At 36.8% G+C, this 21,785-nt stretch overlaps 1 protein-coding gene across 9 annotated transcripts in view; it reads right to left on the reverse strand.

Moving 5' to 3' along the window:
- PTPRM (protein tyrosine phosphatase receptor type M) overlaps positions 1–21,785 on the reverse strand; it is a 437,540-nt gene that overhangs the window by 184,956 nt on the left and 230,799 nt on the right. For all 9 annotated transcript variants that reach the window (XM_083866169.1, XM_083866171.1, XM_083866170.1 and 6 more), the window contains exons 9-11: positions 19,669–19,778; positions 17,188–17,389; positions 13,403–13,505 (exon numbers count right to left, since the gene is read on the reverse strand). In XM_083866169.1, the coding sequence (XP_083722295.1) occupies positions 13,403–13,505; positions 17,188–17,389; positions 19,669–19,778 (415 nt within the window). The remainder of the gene's footprint in view (positions 1–13,402; positions 13,506–17,187; positions 17,390–19,668; positions 19,779–21,785) is intronic.

A 21,785-nucleotide genomic window follows, 5' to 3' on the forward strand; every position in this document is an offset into this window, starting at 1 on the left:
ATTTCAACAAATTTTGCTGAAACTATGGCAATACATTTTGGTACCAAGCCAGAAAACAGACTTTCAATGAATTTACATTTATGATACTTGGAACAATCCAAATACCATTTCAAAGCTTCTTAATCAGCTTTATGTACTTTGCTTAATTTCTTTTTAAAAAGAACACAGAAAAATGATAAGTTCATAAGTACAAGATAAAAGTATCTTGGTATAGCAAGCAAAGTGCTTTTATAAGCCAATATTACACCATTTAACTCACCACTTTTCAGGTTGCCAAGGCCAATTTACAGAACAACAGGAAACCATGGAAAAAGGAGTAAAGTCTTGTCACAGTTTAAAAGAAATTAAAGACAGCAAAACTGTCTAAAATAATTTAGTCTAAAAAAGAACAAAGTTAGAGGGGATCTGAAGGAAATATTCAAAATGGAAAGCCATGTCAGGGCTGACTGTTCCTTTCTTTTCAATCTGTCACAGAGAAAGAAAATGCTGATGCACAATAGTACTGAAGTACATACAGATCAATGAGGAAGATACAAAAGAAAATTCCAGGAGTCTGAACACATGCAAACCAATATGCAACAACCTGCAAGATCACACAGCCCATGTTATCAGAACCAGAAGTATCACTTCTGCAAAGTGTATGCCTAACTTCCTGATACTCAAAGACAGCTCACTGTTGCTTGAAAATTGCTTATGACTGGAATGCAAAGATTCAGTGCAACACACCTCCAGCTCCAGCAAAGTTGCTGACAGCACCCAAACCAGATTCTACCTGGTTCCATCCTGCCATGTGAGGCAGGGAACAAAGAAAAAACAGACTAGGTCTTTTTCTTATTACAGAATATGACGCCATGCTGTTACCCTGTCTTAACAAATCATGTAGAAAACAGATCTAGCAAGATCTGAATGATCAGTTTACTTAGATTCTCAAGAAATCAGGAAGGCAAATTCTCACCTAACAGAGGCAATTGTAGTTCTTTAAGTCTAAATGGGATGCATATGTTATGTCATTTCCACAAAGTAATTTTGAGATTCAAGCATCTGTTTTTAGATAAATATTATAACATGCTCTTTTCATTCTGCAGTCTTCAGGGTATCTGGGTATGATACAATACTCTACTGGAATTAAAAGAAATTGAGAAACACAAAAAAGCAACAGTCTTCACGCAAGAATATCCCTGAGTAACACCTACTTTCAAAGAAATCCAGGGCTACTTTCAAGCAAGAGATTTCTTCTTCAATATCCATGAAGAAGATCAATAGCTACATAAAGTTAAATTAGAAGAGCAATGAAAAAAATACCTTGAGAAATGATGTGATGTCCTTAAGGAATGGGAACATTCCCTCAGATCTAAATCCATACATAAATGATAAAGATACACTATTTCTCAGTCTGTTGTATTCAACTCCCAATTTATGTATATTATATGTATGCTGCCTCCTAGTGCAGTGGTTTTCATTCTGTTCTCCACAAATTTGTAGAAAATGCAGTTTGCAGAAGGTAGGGAAAACATCGAGCTTATGGATTTCAAATCATAACAATAAGATCTGCATGTACGCTGAAATATCTTCAGGGGTTTACAAATTAAAAAAGTAATTCTATTAAGGGAAAATGATTATAAAGATTACAAGTAAGTGATATTCTAGTTCAATGTTTTCTAGTAAACAATAGACTGCTGCAACACTGTCATTATGCCCTGGAGAGTGTCCATGAGGTATGGACAGTGTGCAAATACACCAATGTTCATAGGCATGACTGTGGCCAGTTGCACAGCTTTTATTTATGAATTTGAATTAATATGCACATGCAAACTGATCAAGGATCCAGGATTTTATACAGAAATTAAGAAGTAGGATTTAGAGCAGGAGATCAGCTAATGGATTAATAACACTGTTAACACTAAATATATCCTACATCTTCTACAAAGCTATGCACTGGAAATTCACTACTGAATTGAGCTGGAGAATTAAGAAAATAGATGTATTAAAATGAGCAGTTTATAAGTGGAGGGAGAATGCTTATTTTCTCCCTTTATTCAAGGATGCTTTGCAATCTGCTGGTTTGTGTACAGCACAGGAAGAAAAATATTTGCTGAGGCAGCTGACTGAATACACAAGCCAATTTCAACAGGTTTTTTGATTCAAAGCTTGAAAACTGTTTACTGCTCATTAATGCACTCACAGTGGATATGAAGTTTTTAATCTATTCAGTGAAGGGATTCACCGTAGAGCATGGAGAGACTAGCTCAAACAGATCCACTACAGTTGTTTAAGATACAGTCTCATTTGTCCATTTTCTCCTGCCAGACGCTTTGTTTTCATGGGAAAATTGGTGGGAAACAGCATATGTCTGTGCTTCAGATGCAACTGCAGAAGCCAGCATTATCACTGAAGCACCCATGGCACAGGCACATTTTCTCCTGCAGGCTCTGCTGTAGGAGAGCAAGACCACAGCAAAAATAACCACAACAGAATTCTCGCCTCTCAATGCTATCATCTCTTTCCACAACTTAAATGCAGTGGGTTCCGGTCCAGCAATTTGGAAACGGAGATTACTGTGTTCATTTTCATTCTTTCTTCCCTACAAAAAAGCTCTGCAGGGCACTTTAATCAGCAGTGCAAAATGATGCAGGCAGACACAGAAAACAAGTCAGTTTTTGTGGCATCGTCCCCAGTTTTTAGGACTTCTGTGGATAAATACAAGGCTGACCTTCTATTCTGTCAGTGAAGGTATAACTCTTCCTCCTCCCTGCACTGGGAATGACTCTGGTAGGATTAGGTGGCACAGAAACCTTGGCAGCATGACATTGTACAGCTCTTCCCACAGGAAATCTGGCTGTAGATAAAAGATTCTGCACAGTTCAGGATTAGCACAACTGTTAAATACAGATGAGATTTTGGCCTTGTGCTTCTACTCCCCTACGAGGCTAATCTTGAAAACGGCTTCAACTCTAGATGTGAGAATGCAGTTAATTCATCTGTCCTCATCTGATTTCCCCACGGTAACTTCTCCCTAAATTCAACATTTTTATAATGCCTTACACATCTATCCTACTGCTCTCTGAGGCTGTTTTAGGCTGAGGCTTTTACACTTCTCCTGACTAAAGAGCTGCTGCTTTCAGTTGTAGAGCCCAGAAAGTGACTCTAATGTTTCTTTGTGTCATTTAATGTAATCCAGTTGAGCAGATTAGCTTTTACTCAGCAATGCTTTAGAGTCATGATGCTTGTTTTAAATGTCAGTGATTTCCTTTCCTACTTAAACGAACAGTATAACAGAAAGTTTACATCTTAATATTCAGCAAAATGAATACTCCTTCAGCATCAAGTGTGGGGAATGACAGTGTTTCACTTGGAGTGCATCTATAGCTTTTCTTCCTCTTTCCACGCAGCACTTCTCTTTATCCTTTTGTTTCCTTTAACATTACTTAGTATCAAATAAGCATTTATTTGATTGCCTGAAACGCGTGATCAAAATGCTTTAGTACAAATGGTTCAACAGTTTAGAATGGTTCAATCAAAAATTTACACTGAGAGCTAGGAATTGCCCCAAATTACTTTGTTCTGGAAACCACAGTCCTCTTGCTGTACATTTAACTATTAGCAAAAGAAGCTTTTTAATGCAGCTATTTAGTGTTTGCTAGTGAATAAAGGGCTCATACAAACTTGCTTAAAATGCACAATACTGAAGCAAAATTCCTAAGGTCAACAGCAGTGTGGAAATGCACCACTGTCAAAGAATCTGTAGAAAAGCCAATTAAAGTGGTACTGATTACTACTGTGTTGCAACCTAAATTATTAGAAAAATCCTGTTGACTTTTTGCTCCTTGTCACTCAGACAACTCTGATCCACATGAGAATCTTGAATAAAGTTTGTGCTCTTTTGGAGGTTGTCATGTACAGAATACTGAAAAACACACTTTTAGTGCCATAGTGCTGCGTGACTTTAACTAGCACCACCTTCCTGACAGGCATATTTGCCTGTTTCAATTCACCACTGCCTAGTGATTTATGTTCTCTGATGTAAAATTTCTCTCCTTTCCCTCTGAAGTTTATTCCTGTGATATGTTTTTAGAAAATAACCATTTCTTCTCTTAGCCTTAACTGGCTAGCTAAAAACCAAGTCGAATACTCTTGGTTCCTCTATATGTAACACAGGTTTTCCATGATCATTTATGCCAAAACACTCCACTGTTGTAGTGTCAGTACATTGGTATACCATGGTAGATCAGAAAAAGGCATAGGAGCTCACACAAAGTCCTGCCAGTGTCTTGTACCATGGTGCTCAGAGCTTGTCACCCTTGCTGCAAACCCCACCTGCTGAATACAGTCTATTTGCCTATTTCACAGGCATGCTATGTTTTGATGATTCACAGTGCGTGTGGCTGGCTTACAGTAAGAATGTAAGCCATCCACACACACTTTCTTCTCCTCTGTTATTTCCAAAAATGAGTCTCTGTCTTACAACATGCATACTTCTTATTAGCTCATAAAAGGCAAACTTTGCATTTCATCCTGAAGGCTATTCTGTATTTTCTGTGCAACGTTCCAATCCAATGCGGCAGGCAGGATTACTGTCAAATAGATTAAAATGTGCTATATTTGTATTTTAGATCTATAAAGAAACAGGCATTGGGTCATCTCTCAGTTGATAATTCAGTACGTCACTATACAGCACAGTGAAGATGCACTTATATCACAGTCTCTGTTTCAGAGCTCTTATGAACCACTTAAAAATACATAATTAATTTAAATACCTATGAAAGAAAAGGTACTGAATCTTGAGAATCACAAAAAAATAGAAAGTATATGGCATAGCTAGAGAACAGAAATATTGAGATGCAACACTGCCAAGGCTTCAGCACTAACAGAGGCCAAGCAGACAGGGCTTCCAGTACGACCTGGAGGCCTGACTTGAGCACTCATTTATTCCAATGGGTGAACAAAGACCAAAGGTGACACCACATTTTTCACTTGGGACACCTCACTTTGGCATCGAGAATTTGAGAGGAAAAATACTGATGGGATTCAAACCTTTGCAGAAACAAAAGAACTGAGGTAAGATGATAAGCTACAGTAATTCCACACGGACAAGGATATGAGAAGTGCACACACATAATACACATTAAGGTCAACAGTGAAAGCTCCCGAAGAGAGCAATGGGTTACACGTGCCTGACAATTCCTAACCACAGTTTTACAGGAATTTAGAATGGGTCATTCAGCACTGTGGCTACAAAACTAACATACATGTGATGCACACTGTCAGTAAATTACTTTAAAATGTCTCCACAAAGTACATCCCCACATAATCCTCTTCAACAACCACCCGGGGGAACATAGCTGGCCCACATACTCCCCCTTGAATCCTTCTGCAGCACACAGTAAAATGAAAACCAATCCCTGGCACACTTTAGTAAGCACAGAGCAACAGCACCTCTTCCTTACATTTTCAAGGAATGCTCTGGTTGTTTTGCATTTAAACTTGGGTATGTTTAAACTGAGTACTTACTCCTTCAAAAATCATGCAATGCAGTAACTTCCAGTGATGTTCATAATTCCTCCATTGTGGTCCCTACATTAAATACCTCCTTCTCTCAAGGAAAGCACCCAGAAGATCTGAGGCCCCTACACACTCAGTGGGAGAAACATGTCTCTGCAACTCCAGAGGGCTATTCTGACATGAAGGTAGGATTGTACCTCTCATACTGTCACTATGGGATGATCAATGCCCCTAACCAAGGAACTTCCTAAACTCAGACAGAAGTAGATGCTCACTTTTAAAGACCTAAAATACACTTCATTTGGGATTTTTACCTGCATAGGTCTACTTCTGCTTACAATACATATGTTTGAGATCTCTCAGGAGAGATGTGACATTCATACCAGCTTTTTCCACAATAACCTAGCAACTCTAACAGGTTTGCAGAAACCAGAGGGTGGGGTTAAATCCTGTTTTCAACCTAAGAGACTTTCACCATACTGCTCCCCAGCCATCTGTACAGCATTACTGTGGTCTCCTGCTAAGGCTGGCCTAGCATGAAAACACAAATACAAGAAAAATCAGAGAGCTAGAAGAGTGTACATGATGAAACCTGTCTAATCAAGTGGAGGCTTTCTTTATTCTGTCAATTATTCCTGTTTTTATTTAAATACCATCTAAATTGTAACACACCAAAAGTCCCATGAGAAAGAACATAACATGGACTTCAGGTCTCTTGTTTGCCTGAGAGCAGCTTCAGGAATTTTGTACTTTTAGTTGGAGGTTTCTGTTGCTTTATTGGAAACAAATGATACTTGAGAATAGGTTGGTGGCTCAGACTTGCTAACACCAAGCTGCTTAAAATCCACTGAAGCTATTTATGCAACACTGTCCCTGTTAAATTGCTAGGTTCCCAGCAGGGCTGTGTCACTAGCCAGCTACCACTCTCCCAAAAATTCCCAGGCATGAATCAGGACCTGTTCCCAAACGGCAATCTGTTAAGGGGTCCTAGTGCCTGGGAGCTCTGCAATATGAATATGGACTGGTGTTAGCCAGTTGGCCTCAGCACAAGAGAATGATACAGGACATACAAATTTCACTGGTAAATATGCACACCTAATGTCTGAGCTCAAGTACATTAATCTGAGCACTGAGTAGCCATCCCTCTCAAAGGGATCATGAAAAAATGACCCCCTCTGTTCCTTGAGATGGAGCTGTTCATTTTAGTAAGCAGATTTAAGAAAAACATGCTTTATCAATTCTGACTTAAGTTAGCAATCCAGAGACAGCAAAACAGGTGTGAGTTCCAAGAGTTAATGATACACTGGTTGAATTGCTGCTGGACTTCAGCCTTCATGAGGTAGACTGGAAAAACCCAGTGCTTCAAAGAATCTTAACAAAGAACTGGTATAAACGAACTCAACTATCACGCCATCAGAATGAGAGGTAAGCAATATATAGAAGACTATCATAAAGGAGTTTGCAAAAATATGGTTTCTACTGCAACCTACTTAAGGTCAGCATGTAGAAGAAAGGTTATAAAAAAAAGAGGAGAGCCTCCTAACAGTTCAGCAAATTTTTGAGTTGTTAATTATAAACAAAATCTGTGAGAAAGTATTAGTAAGTTATGAAACTGAAATTAATCTCTTCAGAGATATGGAATAATCTTTTTTCTCTTTTATTCTTGAATTGCTCTAGCTTGCTTTACTTACTATGGATTAATTTCTATTAATTGCTAAATGACAGGTGTCATTACGTGCTGAGTTCTCAGTAAGACAAATTACTACTTGAAGAAATCGAGAATCAATACTCGTTTTACCCAGGGACTATGTGAAAAGTCACAGTAAAAGGACCATAGAAATTTCTGAACAAGCTAACAGGACATGTGAAGCTGCACCACACACGTCCAGGCAACAGGTATCATAAATTCTAGTTCAAGTCACAGTAAAAAAATCCAAGGCTAAGTTCTACTGTGTAACAAAAAAGAATTACAGCATTTTTATAGCATAAGCAATTACTGCACTGTTCCCTCAATGAAACAGAAATTGACCCTTCTGCTGTAAATAATTATACTTGTTGCTATAAAGAAGTGACAATTATGGGCATTAATAAAACCCAATCCCTTCTCTACCACAGACATCCTCATACAACTTTACTGGTTGACTTACAGGTTGTAAAACTATGATTTGGAAAGAGCTGACCCTACAGTACACAATTCAAGCCTTTATGTTTACAGACCCTTAAGCAATAGACAGGATGCTTGTAGCAAGCAAATTAAAGTGTTCCCTTCACGCTCTTTAGATCCTGTAGTCTCACAGTAATTTCAAAGGCTGTATTTTGAACATGGCATTCCAGAATATTAGTGAGTTAGTAATGCTACTTAAACATGTATAGTTACATTATTTCAACATGCCCATTTCTTTATCATAACTACATCTAATATCCAGATTGTTTTATCTGTGAGCTCTTGAAAAGCCAGAGTTCACTTTTCATTTTATTGGGAAGCTTTCCAAATTCTGTAGAGATTAACGTAAAGTTCTGATACTTCTCTCCTCAGCTGTATCTACATAAGATTTTCTTTTTTTTTCTCATTACTGAATTCCCATGTAATGTCACTGGGAATAGAAGGAAATTACAAAAACATGCTAGCATTATATAATGTGCAAGGCAGGAATTGTGAGAGGACACAGCTAAAAATGCAGACATTGCAATGTCTTTATTGGCATGTGCTGTTGCCATGTTTTTGCCCACACAGAACACTAACATCTCTTATCGTGCCGGGAGAATCAGCATTCTCCCATTTTAAAACTCACTACCTCACATATCCTGAATTTATAATTATACTCATGATGCCTGCCTTCATAATTCACGCACAGTAACTAAAGCTGTGCTCTTACTACTCAACATAGAAACTCAGACAGAGATATCAGGAACTTTGAGAAGTGGATTGCAGCTTTGAGGCCCCAGCCTGTGGCTACAACATACTCACCAGAGCAATGCAAGTGTCTCATGGACTTTTCACAGTAATGAAAAGTATCCTGAAACTTTTGTATTCAGAGTGTTTGAAACCCTGCTGCTTTCTGAGTACCAAATATATCTGCATGTGTTTCCAAACAGCCTGCCTGGCTTGCTAGGTTTTTCTTCTATTATTTCTTGATTGCCAGTGAAACAATTGAATCTGCTGATTTCCTGACCAAGCAAGTGATTTTTTTGTAAAGACTGTACATTTCAAGAATATAGGTAGGCAGTGGCTTTTCTGGAAGGCTGTCAGATTGAAGAATCCTGAAAAATGCTCTCTCAGGCTTCAGACGACCCCCTTTCTTCATATGGAGTCAGTTGGACAGTGCTGCATGACCTAACCTAAGTGGCCCAAGAGTGCCAATGCCTGCTGCTACCCTACAAGGAAGGGAGTGCACACAGCGATAGAGCAGAGATGATGGCCAGACATGCAGAAGGCTAATCCTCATGGCACCAGCCATGCTGAAGGAAAGAGATGAGGCCCTAAGACATACCCTCCTGCCCTGTAATGCGGCAGGCATGGGAAGGCAACTGTGACCTCTGCTTCATGTGTAGCACAAGGTGGTCCTGTGGGGAACTGCTGCATTACATACGAGTTTTTGCATTTCAAGGTGACTCCCTCAGATTAACTCACTCCATCCTTCTACTGTCAGTAGGTAGGGATCAGGTGTCTTCTGTCATTCATTTAAAAATTATTACACTCTGAGTGCTGTTGAAATGGGTAAGCCAGATACAGAATTAAGTACTCCTTGAACTTGGGCTGACAAAGGTTTCTTTACACCATTTCAATTTCCTGTGAATCATGCTGTTCCTATGCCAGGGACCACGCGCCAACAACCTTCATTCCAGCTGCAACAATGATCCAAGTATTTACAGGATGCTTTTAAAGTTGTGGATAAACCAATAAGAAATGTACATTTCTGTGAAATTTAGGCAATCTCCTGTGTCCCTCTGATGAGGTAAGAGAAAGGAGTGCTTATCACTTTAGATAACATGCAGTTTGAAATTTCTATGGTAGTTTCCCATTGTATTGAAAATACTTATTATCTTATTATGGCTTTTTGAAGTATAATAAATGCTGTTTCTTCAAAGTAAAGAGATTAAAAGTATGTTTCAAAATTAAGCACTTCAAGTAAAGAGATGTTTGCTTTATTTTCCCAGTAGTGTCCTTATTTATGCAAGTGGAAGAAGTTTGGCACACAGGTGATAAAAGGGCATGCATGGAGGGTAGACAGACTGCCTTCACTCTAGAAACACTTAGCTTTCAACTCACATAATTCAAAGTTTATTTGCTTCCTTCTGCATATTTTCTAAGACACTTTTAAATTATACTACTTGGCAATTGCTGCAATTCTCTCCCTCTCATCCTGTCTGGGCTTTGCAGTCCCAGATGCTGCTGGACTGATCCCACATCCTCAGAGCACTCAGAGCAGGAAGAACTTTGGTGTCCCAAATGCCAATTATTGCATCCATAGGGATTTGCTAGCTGACACATTTTGTCATCCTGTTCTTTCATTTCAGACTGGATTAGGAAAGCACCAAATGTCTGTAGTGTCTGTAAGAACAAAAAGGTTGGCTGAATGGGCCATTAACTGGCCCAAAGAGTTTAATGGGGCAAATCCAGCTAAGCCAAACTCTCTAATAATGTAGTATGAAAAACAGATCATGAGGCAGAGTAGAGCCTGGATGCTCTTGCCTTCTTTCTTATCCATTTTGCTAGTTTCGTAAATCTGCTCCTCACAGAGACTTAATATCACCAAGTAGTTCCAGTATTACCTGAGCCAAAATCTTTGGGATGTTTACTATTAAAGCTTTTTGAGGACGTGCCACAGAATAGCAGGAAGAGGGTGGTATGGGGACAACATTTTGTTGCTTATAAACAGATAAAGAAGTGAACACACTTGACCTTTATCATGGCAAGACTGACTAGAAATAGGTGTAACAAAGAAAGCTTCATTTTCCTGTTGAAGCTAAAACGCTGCAAGATAACTTTTTTCAGAGGTCACAAGAACCTTTTATAATGCAAAGTGACAAATAATCTAAAGTTCTTTCTAACATAGATGAATGTATAAATAGCACTAAATGCATGCAGTAACCAAGCATTATGGATCTCATTCCTGTGTATGAACAAGATCTTTGCAATAAATTAGCACTCCTTGGTTGATTATATGGCACTGACCAATTTAAACATTTGCAGAAAATTTGGCACCAGAGTCTTCTAAACGTTAGGTTAACTTGCCCTGGAGAAGTAAAATGTACAAATAGTATTGCCTTGGAAGAGTGAGTCCCCCCTCAACAGATGTTGAAGAGCCCTCCTAGAAAAAATAGTTGCATTTGTATGCTTTTTATGCAAATTCTTCAAAACTTCACTAACTCTTAAATTCAAATATCTGAAAAAAAGAGAATATCTGCAATAAGACATATATTACACAATTTCCACAAAGGGATAATTTTAAATTAAACATTTTTTTGTTTCATTTAAGCTTTGCAAATTACAATCACTCTAGAAGTCAAAATAGCTTAGCCAGCTGTTAAAGAAGTGCACACATTCATCATTACTGAATGCATTACAGCTTTAAACATATATAATTCCAAAATAATCTCCTTGAAACAAAGACAGCAACAGCCACAAAACAAGCTGGACCTGAAACTGGAGACAAAGCAAGCAGTATCTGTTGTATTAAAAATCTGACAAAATACATTTCAATCATGTCCAGTCTTATGAATTCTAAAACAACCTGGAATGCCATTTGGCCTTCATGATTATTGTGTACTTTATCATTGTAAACAGAGCTTTCTGAACATTTCTATAAAGTCTGGTTTTTTGAATCAACATTTAAGCAATCAGCATTACACCCTCTCTCGTTTGATGTTGTGCTAGTTGTGTGCAGATTAGAAGTGGCATAAAATATCAGGATTTTTCTTATTTAGGAAGAGGAAAAAATTTAATCACAGGAAAACAAGCTGGACTTCAGAATGACCTCAGGTATCAGCTTTGCTGATGTGAATGGCAGAATTTGTGCTCTCCTTTTCCATCTTAGGAATTGAAGAATTTTATGTGTCATGGTTGATGGGTTGATCAATAAAACAACAACAGTCATTTACACTGCAAGTTTAGTGCAGTTTCAAATATCTGCATTAACCAAGCCAGTAGCTGTACAAGAATCAATAGACAAGGCATCTTGCCTAGTGGTCTGGATAAATGAAGTATGACTAAACTTTTAACATCCAATGAATACAGATTAAGATGATAAAATCCATATGCAGAATGTGTTTTGCAAGCAGTGTGTTTGGGAATGGAATGTACTATAAAGTGTTAGAACCATTAAGGAATTCTTACTTTCATTTTTGCTCTGCTTCACTCAGCATTTACACTCTAAGTTTGTAGTCAGCCTTCATTTTATTTTAAGACCTGTTGCAAAGGACCTTGGTAAATCTGCTGCTGTGTGTTCATCTGTCAGTTCTATAGCTCCATGTCACTTTAAATCTCTCCTCCTATTTCCCTAACCACTCATCCACTTATTTGGCATACTTTCATCTCCTAACAAGCTCCTTTCTATTGTCAGTGAAGTTTCTGATATGCCACTACTGCTATAGGAGCCAATAATCTTTAGTTCACAATGTAGATAAAAAGATTGAAACCATTTTTTTATTAATAGCCTAATATATTCATGTTTAAACAATGACTCCAACTTGTATCATTTTCATCCAGATGCTTGAATTCAGAAGGACTACACTAGAGCTTTGTGAGACAAACATCAATTCTGTTTCTCATCTAACCTGTTAAATCAGTTTCATTAAATGTGCTCTAATATTTGCTGCTTTTTTCCTCAGGTGGTTCAGACTTCTGCAATATGACTTTTTTTTTTTTTTTTAAAGGTGTGTGAATGAACAACAGAAGAGCATTTCCAAAACACAGACCTATATACATATAATATATGTAACTAATAGTAAAAACTCCTAATTATATGAATTGTATGAATATTCTGAAGAAACCCAAAGAACATTTATTTTTATTCATGCATATATGAGCATACCAGATCTGTATTTCCCAGAAATTATCAAAAACTTCAGCATAAGGATAAAAATACATTATAGCTACTGAGTACAGATGAAAACTCTTCCTACAGTAATGAAAGAATTAAGGAGGATAAACAATTAGCCAAAAGGAAAAACATCCTATAGCTGTGAAAAATCTCTCATCTTTGTTTTTGTTTATTCAGAGTATTGAGCTCATTATTGGTTCTCATTTAAAATAATCTAACAATTTCTCTGTCTTCCTCACTGAAAATCAGGCATCCTTTATTCTAATCATGAAGAACTTACACAATACCACATATCTGGCAGAGAGATAAACTTCTGAAAACTGGAAATTCATTAATGGATACTCTATAAAACTGAAGACTCCAAAATACTGGTTTTAAAGGTTGCTTTTTAAAATTATTATTTCTGCTATTGTGGTCAAATGATGTAAATACTTTATGAATGTTACAGTACATACTGTTTAAATTGGCTAACTTACTAAGTGTTGACTACCTTAAATCTGTGAAGTAAACAAGAAAACTGAATATTAAAGACAGTAGCTCAGCATAAAAAATGTGATATGCCCTTGAACTTATAACACTGCAGTAAGCAATTACCTTAAAGAAGCCACCCACACAACAGAACTATGGCTTTGTTCCTTATCTTCAAAGAACAAGCCACTTGCATCTGGATCAAATCCTTTAAACAATACGTGAACACTCAACATCAAAGCGCTTTCATTTTCTTCAGTTATTTAATTTAATTAGAGCTAATACAGACATGAATTTAGACACTGATTACTGTGTAGAAAATCCCCAGAAAATATGTTCAAGAAATCAATCAATTTGGCTTTTAATTTCATAAAGAACTTTCCCCCCAGTACCTGACAGGAGCGCCTCTGCTCTGTGCAGGTTTCAGCAAGACTGTCACAGTGCTGTCAGTTTGATTCAAAGGTGTTTCAAGTTCATACGGTGGCATAGAGGGTGCTAGAATAAGAAAAGAGGCAAATAAAATCATTATTCCTGAATTTCTTCTTTTAAGAGCTGTACCTTTATTTGAATATACAATTTTAAAGGTTTCTTCAAATACAAAGACCATACTACAAGTCTAAGATGCTTTCTGTTACAATGCAAGTGTGAGACAACTTAAATACCTTCAGGAAAAAAAAAAAACCAAAACCAACACATCCCAAATAAAGAAATACCAGTTCACTGCCAATATCAAGACAGGAAACAGATACTAGTGGGAGTAAGTTTGCAGAAACTATTGAGAATCCATGACTTGGAAATGAAAAGTTATCTTAAGAACAGCATCTGCAAATGTGTATGCTGAAGCAACTATTGTTTTTGAAACTGAGCCCAGCTTTCTCAGTACGACAGCTGTATCAGGATGCACTCTCATCATTTGTTTTTCCTGGAATTTTCACTAGTGCTATAACTGTCCTGGGTCTATTGTCCACCAAGAGAAGACTTTATCTTAGTCTGAAGCCCCACTCAGAACCTTTGCAGACTGTGTCTTTATTAAAGATTTACAGTTGTGATTAGAGCAATGCCTCAGTTATTGCCTTCTACTGTTTCTTCTTTCTTCACTGTTATCATCTACTCACATTTGTATCACTACATTGGAGGGAAGGCTACTCAGTTAATTGGTTATTTGACAGGCTGCTGTATCCTTATTGTTCACTTGTTAATGGTGATGCACTATTAACAGATTTAAAGGCTAGAGAAGCAAAAAACGGTCATTTCAATGGTCTCTTCTGACTGCAAGAATAATGCAGGGCAATTAACTTCCCTAAATTAATTCTCGCTTGAAAGGGAAAACACATTTGGTGGGGAAGAAGTTCTATTCCTTAGAAGATTCTTCCAAAGATTCATTTAGTTCTTCTCAATTATTAGTTTCATCTTACTGGACATCTTGTGTCTACCATACCAATAGAGTGTATTATGCTCCACATACAGATAGTATCAACCTCTAGCAAATTATTTTCAAGTGTATTTTCCAATCATTTTCATTGTTCCAGTAGTATCTGCATCTACTTGAAAGGTAAATGAATTTTTCTCTCTTTATTCATAGTGCCCATATCCAAGGATTCTGTTAAGAATAGCACTGTACTCCACAATTCCTCAATCTGAGGAAACATTAAAATCTTCACTGCCTTGCATTGCTATTTGCCATTTCTGAAATGTTTCACAAATAAAAAAATTATTCTTCAAAAACCTCCACTGTATGCTAGAGAGGGCTTTATTCTGTTTACAATCCTTGATATGAGGCACAAACATTAAGACTAATCATAAGTAATCTGAGTAGCACTTAAGTCATACTATGACACACTACTTTAAAGGTTCAGGCACACTTTGTAGTTTTGAATATCCAGAACTTGTTCAAATAATGCTCTATTCTCAACCTGACCATCCTGAAAAAAAGAATGGACAGAAACTGTATCTCCAAAAAGCTGTGTGAACTCTGAACGTTTTTTGAGTAGTCTGTCATTTTTTGTCCTTGTTCTCCTGTCCACATCTTAGCAAGTCTTTTGATTTTCCTAATTTATGACTCCTAAGTCCCTACTTCCTTTCTTTACTAATTTTAGTGTCCCTACAAAGACCAAAACTGTCTTCCTGTTCCAGATATGAGTTGTGGCTCTCCCAGTCATAACCTTTAGCCCTGGCTACTTTTTTCTCTTCTCCATTTTTTTTTATCTGCATTAGGACTCTTTCTCCTCCACACTGCCTACACATAAAGAAGGAACGTATTAATAAACAGAGAAAACAGGAAATATTAATGTAATTGTAAAAGAAAACACAGCAACTATTTCCAGTACATACGAGTACTATTCAAAACTTGACAAAAAATTTAGAGGGTTTTAGTCAGAAAAAATGCAGTCCAGAATTAGAGTAAAACACAAAAATTGGTCAAACTACACTTAACCTGTTATAAATATAGTGAAAACTTTCATCCAGAAATGTTCAGAAGCTCTGTTTCACATCTGTCCAAAATGGAGGCACTGGCCACATGAAAGAGGCCTCAAAGCTTTCCAGTGAGACAATGAGATCACAGCCAACAGCACTGCAAAAAGCGTTCCATATTCAACAGCTAAAATGCCAGTTGGGACTTTTAATTTTATTTAAAAAGACACACATTTTGTTTCTATTTTAAATGCATCAGAGATTGGTTTTAACTACCCATGGATAAGGCATAAACATTTGTTGTTAGTACAGTACTTAAGAGGAAGCAATGAGAGAGTGGAGTGCAGAGAAGGCAGTTTGGAGAACCTCACCACATGGAGATTTGCAGGTTTGCCTCACCCTCAAGCATTCCTGCAATGCCTGTTCCCACCAGTGAATTTTTGTTGGTGATATATCATTTTAGAAAACAATTTAAGATCCAGTACTATTCCCAAATGTCCAGATTCTCTTACTCAGTAGTCTCCATTCCTTATTCTAATAAGGGGTGGTCTCATCATGCTAACTCGTATGAAGTTTTGCTGTGTCAGAAATTGATTTTTGACAGAAAATTTCTGCTCAGTATAGGAGAGGGAATAGAAAACAAACTCCACCTTTACTGAAACATACCTTTATGTATGTTTCATATTCCATACAGAGTTAATTGTCTAAGCTGAAAATTAACAACATTTTTGTTTCTCTACAAACAGCTGCATTGGCAATAACTTTCACCTTGCATTAACTGTCCTTTCCTATAATAAGATAGGAGAAATCATTCTATTTCTGATAAACGCTTGTCAGGTTTTTTTCATTCCACTGAGGACAGAATACGTGGGATGAGGGAGAAGTACACAGAATGAGAGTAAAAAAAAAAGATTTTGTATCCAAATGCTTTCTGGAAAGCCCAGTTGACCACAAATAGGTAAGGCAATTTTCTATAAATATTATCAAGGGGCCAGTTTATTATTGAACTGCCAGTTTAATTCTGAAGCAAACTGTAGAGAAGCAAAGAATAAACGGATTTCAACCGTAACTTTGCAAAACATTTTGTCATGAATTACATAAGCATTTTGTAGGATGCAATAACATTCCGTCCCCTCAATGAAATGTTCCTCTGTCTCAAGGGAGGGCTTGAAATATTGGTCAAGGATCTGCAGAAGTGACAGAGTCATGCTGCTATTACCTGAAAACCACTAGTCCTGATGTTCTTGTCTAATACAGTTTCACATCCACTTCAGTCCCCATGCCTGTTAGGAACACAGGCAGCCTGGCAGCTAACTACAATTTCTAAGTGAGCTTTAGACATACAGCATCTCTGCTCAACTCTCGATTGTTCATGGCTCATTAAAGAGATTTTCCAGCACTGTTACTGTTCTAATTTAGAATCATGTCAAGGCTGACTAAGCTCTGAATGAAACCCTCATCTTCAGGTCCAAAAAAACCCTATGCTAAATGTTGCAACTGCAGCTGGCACTGGCTGCAAACACATAATTCACAGGGGTTTCTTGAGTGATATGTTACGGTTGTGAACAGGAATTTCAAAATACTAGCTAATATTTAAGCACTTGGAAGTTCTTCAGATATGGTAATATATGTCACTTTGACATCTTTGGGGATGAACGTGTTCTTCCTTTTCTTAATTTGCTGCTTGTTAAATTCTAAAGAAGTAAACAACAAAAGAATAACCCAACTCATTATCATAAGGAAATAATATTCTTTGATCAAGTACCTGATATTTTAGTCGTGAACTGATTTGTTATTGGAGGTCCGAAGCCTTTAGCTGTGCTGGCTCTGATGGTAAAAGAGTAGGTAGTGCCAGGATACAGTCCAAAAAAGAGATAGTGTGTTTCATTTCCTAGCTTTGACACTCGTCCACTTTGATTGGATAAATCTATTTCTGGGTCAAAGGAACTGACTGCTTTGTAGGTGATCTGCAAAAGAATAAGAAAGTTATAAACTGCTTTGAGCAGATGGACAGAGATTGCATCTTTATCCAGTAAACCCTTCTGATGTATGCGCTGTCAGACATTTTATGATAAGCTATCTTACTCTCTTATACTCTTCAAATCCTGAATCCCACGAAGGGGCACAGGAACTGAGTCGTAACTTGTATGAGTTATTACTTTTATAGATACAGAGACTTAGAAGCAGCTAGATTACAACTCTAAAGGATAGGTTCAGGCTTACATTAATTCCTTCAAGATGCTGGCTTTAACAGTGTCACATTTTGAATTCATCTTAATGTTGGTTTTGATCAGCACCAGTAACAAAACCAAAACAAACAGGTAAAAACTCAGCAATGACCAAGAGGGGGTGAAGCCCCCCAGTTCCAGCTGACTTTACTATAATTACACTTTGCCCTGAATAAGGCTATCTGTAAAAGATGATAAGGGCAGCTTAAGGCAAATTTTTCAAAAATTGGGTAAAGCTTCTATTTTAGCCTGAAGCTTAGCTATTACAATTGCTAATTTGGAATTTTTCAGGTTATTATATTGTACCTAGGTCAGATTCTCATTTGGAGGGAAGAAAAGATAAATGTTAAGTAATATATGCAGAGTGTATATTGTATCCTCAGTTCCTTCCTTGATTCAAACAGTATTTTTACTTTTCATTAGAAATGTTAATGTAAGTTCACAGTAAAACTTGATACAGACTTCTATTAATTACTGATTTCTATGCATTGTAATGAGAATTTAAAAATATGAAAGCCATTTAAAAATACGAAGGCCATTAAAAATTAGAAAAGTAAAAATGGTTCACCCCTCCTTTCTGCTTTTAAATTTTCATTTTTATGTGAATAATTCCAAAACCTTTATTATATAAAGTGATAATTGACATTCTTGTGCTATACTTTTTCAATATAATTTTAATTAAGAGGACCCACAATACAGTACATAGGCACATTCAAGCGCTGACGTTACACACCTTAAACACTTGCAATTTACTAAAACCTCTGATCTAACAAAAATTGATTTTTATATGAGCCATCTAATATAACATCAATGAAGTGCTGAAAATTAGTAATAAAAACTTTCATACTATTCAGATAAACCCCGACCTTATTACAGTAGACACAGGCGTATCCTCTACAAATCCTCATCCATAAACTGAACTCAAAGTACCTTAAAAAGCACCCAACTAGCCCTTCTAACAGATGACAGAAGATTAAACCACCAACTGTCTGAACTTTTATCAGTAGAGAAATTAAGGTAACATATTGCTCACATGAATCTCCCTATCTCAATACAGCTGATGAAATTAGATGTTTGTATACATTTAAGGATGAACTGCCAGATGCAGTGGGTGTACTCCTCAGCAGTGGAATTAGACATGCAGGCACGTTTCTAAGTAGAAATGGGATCCACCACTGTGTGTTTCTATGTACATAAATCTAGCAGCAGTAACAACATTAACACTTAAATAAAACATTCTGATCTCTGAATACAGACAAAGGTAGTGGTAGCTAGAAAGTTGTTAGCTTTACAAAAAATCAATTCATACTTTTTCATAACATTTTATCCTCCAACAATAAAGTAGTTTTCAAAACAGTATCAATAGGTTAGCATTCATTTTAACTTTTCTTTTACACTGTATCTCATTTAGGTGTGTTTTTTTAAACAAAGCATTTCAATACCAATTTTCTAGTAAGGTCAGGTAAGAAGCTTAACAGTGATTACTGTCTGACAGCTTAATCTGTGCAGTCTTTTGTCAATTTTTCTAAGAGGTATTCAGGCAAAGCTTCTACATGAGAAAAAGCAGTGATTTTTAGACATCTAACAACATACAATTCTGTTGAATTCGCATTTTAAAAAAGCTAGAATTTTTTAATTATGCCTGCTTGTTTCTATTACAATAGGCTTCCTATAACGATGTCTATCTAAATGTGACGTTGACTGTAACCACTGTCTTGTGCCTCTTATTTTTTAAGGAATTTGCTAAGATCTGTCTTTCAATCTTTTAAATATTTGATCTAGAGTACTAAATAGAATGCTATTTCATGGTTCTAGATAGAGCAGGTTTCCTAAAGTTGGTAACTTAAGGACATGCTGTGCCCTGCATAATTCATGCCTACATTATATTTACTTTTAAATGGCTACTGTTTTAATATGAAGTTTAATTTCACATAAACTGTAAAAACACATTTTTTAAAAATGATTATGCACATTGGAAAATCAAAACTAGACATAAAACATGGCAAATTTCTAGATACCTCATACAAAGTAATCACACCATATGTTTGTGCCGGCTCTCTCCACTGAAGAAAAATCTTCTCTTCAAAGGTACTCCCTTGAATGGATTCAAGCGGCACTGCACTTGGGACTAACAGATTAAAAGAAAAAAAAGTGGTGTTAGGAAAAATCTCAGAAGGACACGCTCTATTTAAATACCCTTACTTTAATGCTGAGGCCAAAAAACCATCCCACCATAATTTCCCCAAAGACGGAGGCAAAGGCCAGGGTAGCTCAGGAGGAGAAGGATACATTTAACAAGACAGTGACATTATGCATCACCTTTAGTGTAAGAATGAATTAGTGAGCATCCCACATTTCCTGTAAACCCTTACTGATAATTTTAAAAAAAGGAAAAAAATCAGCTTTTTATAAGGAATTAGGGGATATCTCAAATAGGAATTTTTGCAAGTAAAATCTACTTGTGATATCTGCTTATCAATAGTGTTACTTCCCAAAGTGGAAAACATATTAAACATTCATATACGAAAATGAACAAGCATTGAAATAACAAGGTAGAGTTTCAGAAGACAGAATCACAAAAGTTATCTTGGAAAGATGAGCCATATATTGCATCAAACGGTAATGCTCACTGACAGTAGGCCTGAAAACCTACAACAGGATGGACTGGTCTGCAACTATTGGCTTATCCCCAAGACAATTCGATTTTCAGGAGACATATAAACAGCGCATGGACGTGTATCTGTGACTTTATTTTATAAAAACACTGGCAAAGTAATGTGGAAAAAAAAAATCCTGAAAACTTCACACAGGACTGTTGTGAAGCAACAGGCATTATGGCATTAGCACTTCTACACACTCCATGTGAAAATCCAATAGAAAGATACACATAATATTTTTGACTTGCCACAGAAAGAAGGTGGAAGCCACTTGGTGCGTTGGTTGAAATAACTGCACAGACCCCTTCCTGAGAGTTACTCAAATGGTTAAGGAATAGAAAAATCTGCAAGCAAGACATTTGGGGACGCCTTCCTGTTAGGACTTCTGGTACAGAGCTTCCTCTATATTTCTGCTACAGAATGTCCTACTGTTCCATGCTGTTGCTGTGGGAGTTTACAAGGTTTAAAGCTTTTTGATCATCTCTCCATAGCTCTCCAGAGAGCTCTGTGCTCTTCCAAGTGGAAGCTCCAAGGACACAGGTTCTGAACTGGCTTACCGGTCCTGTGTGCACCAGTAAAATGACACCTTTAGGGCAACTTTAATTCTGGGCACTGAACTTTGTTTCCAAATAGGAGAGAACTGGGAAAACTTCTTTGGAATCATGAGATTAATGATTTATGTGTAAAGGAAGAAGAATTAAATATAGTGTAAATAAGATGGAAGCAGAGCAAAGCACTGTGTTAACCTCTCAAATTATCTGAAGGTCGTAAACTCTAAGCAGCTGTGCCATACAGGGTGGGGTTCAAATACTGGCAGAGGTTACCTAGAGATATACTCAAACTCAACTGTACAAAGCATTGAGAAACCTGCGATCATTTGATCTTCTGTGAGCAGAAGGTTGGATTAAATGAGCTCTAGAAGTCCCTTGCAGCCAACAGGATCATGTGATTTGAAAAATTATGATAATTATTTAGGTCAGTAAAACTCTCTTGTTCTACATTCAGACTTATATACCCCACTGAATGTCTGCATTACACTAAAGAGTTGTAATTTTTTTCAAGTTATTTCTTAGACACTGACACTGGTTTTTAATAGGTCCTGAAATAACAAGAAGTTCCAGAGGGACAGGAACAAGAAGTTTTAGATAAAACACATAAACATCCCAGACAACAGTAAGTTCTTTAGCATTGTCATCCTACAAGTGGACCAAATAAAATTTAGAGCATGACAGCACAGTTATTTTTAATTAAACATTTCTTCCTGTTAGCTATGCTTTGCTGAATATGTTGCATTAGTAACTATATATTCCTAAATTGTTTAATTTATTCCCTCATATATTTTGATTAGAAATTAGTACTACATAAAACCAATACTGCATGTATTAAATAATTTAATAGGCTTAAATGACAGACTTCAAGTATTTATTATAAAAGGAGCTCATCATTGTTGAAGTTCTTACTAGAAATATTTCTATCAT

The sequence above is a fragment of the Zosterops lateralis genome, assembly GCF_965231275.1.
Source record: "Zosterops lateralis genome assembly, chromosome: 1".
Classification (NCBI taxonomy): Eukaryota; Metazoa; Chordata; class Aves; order Passeriformes; family Zosteropidae; genus Zosterops; species Zosterops lateralis.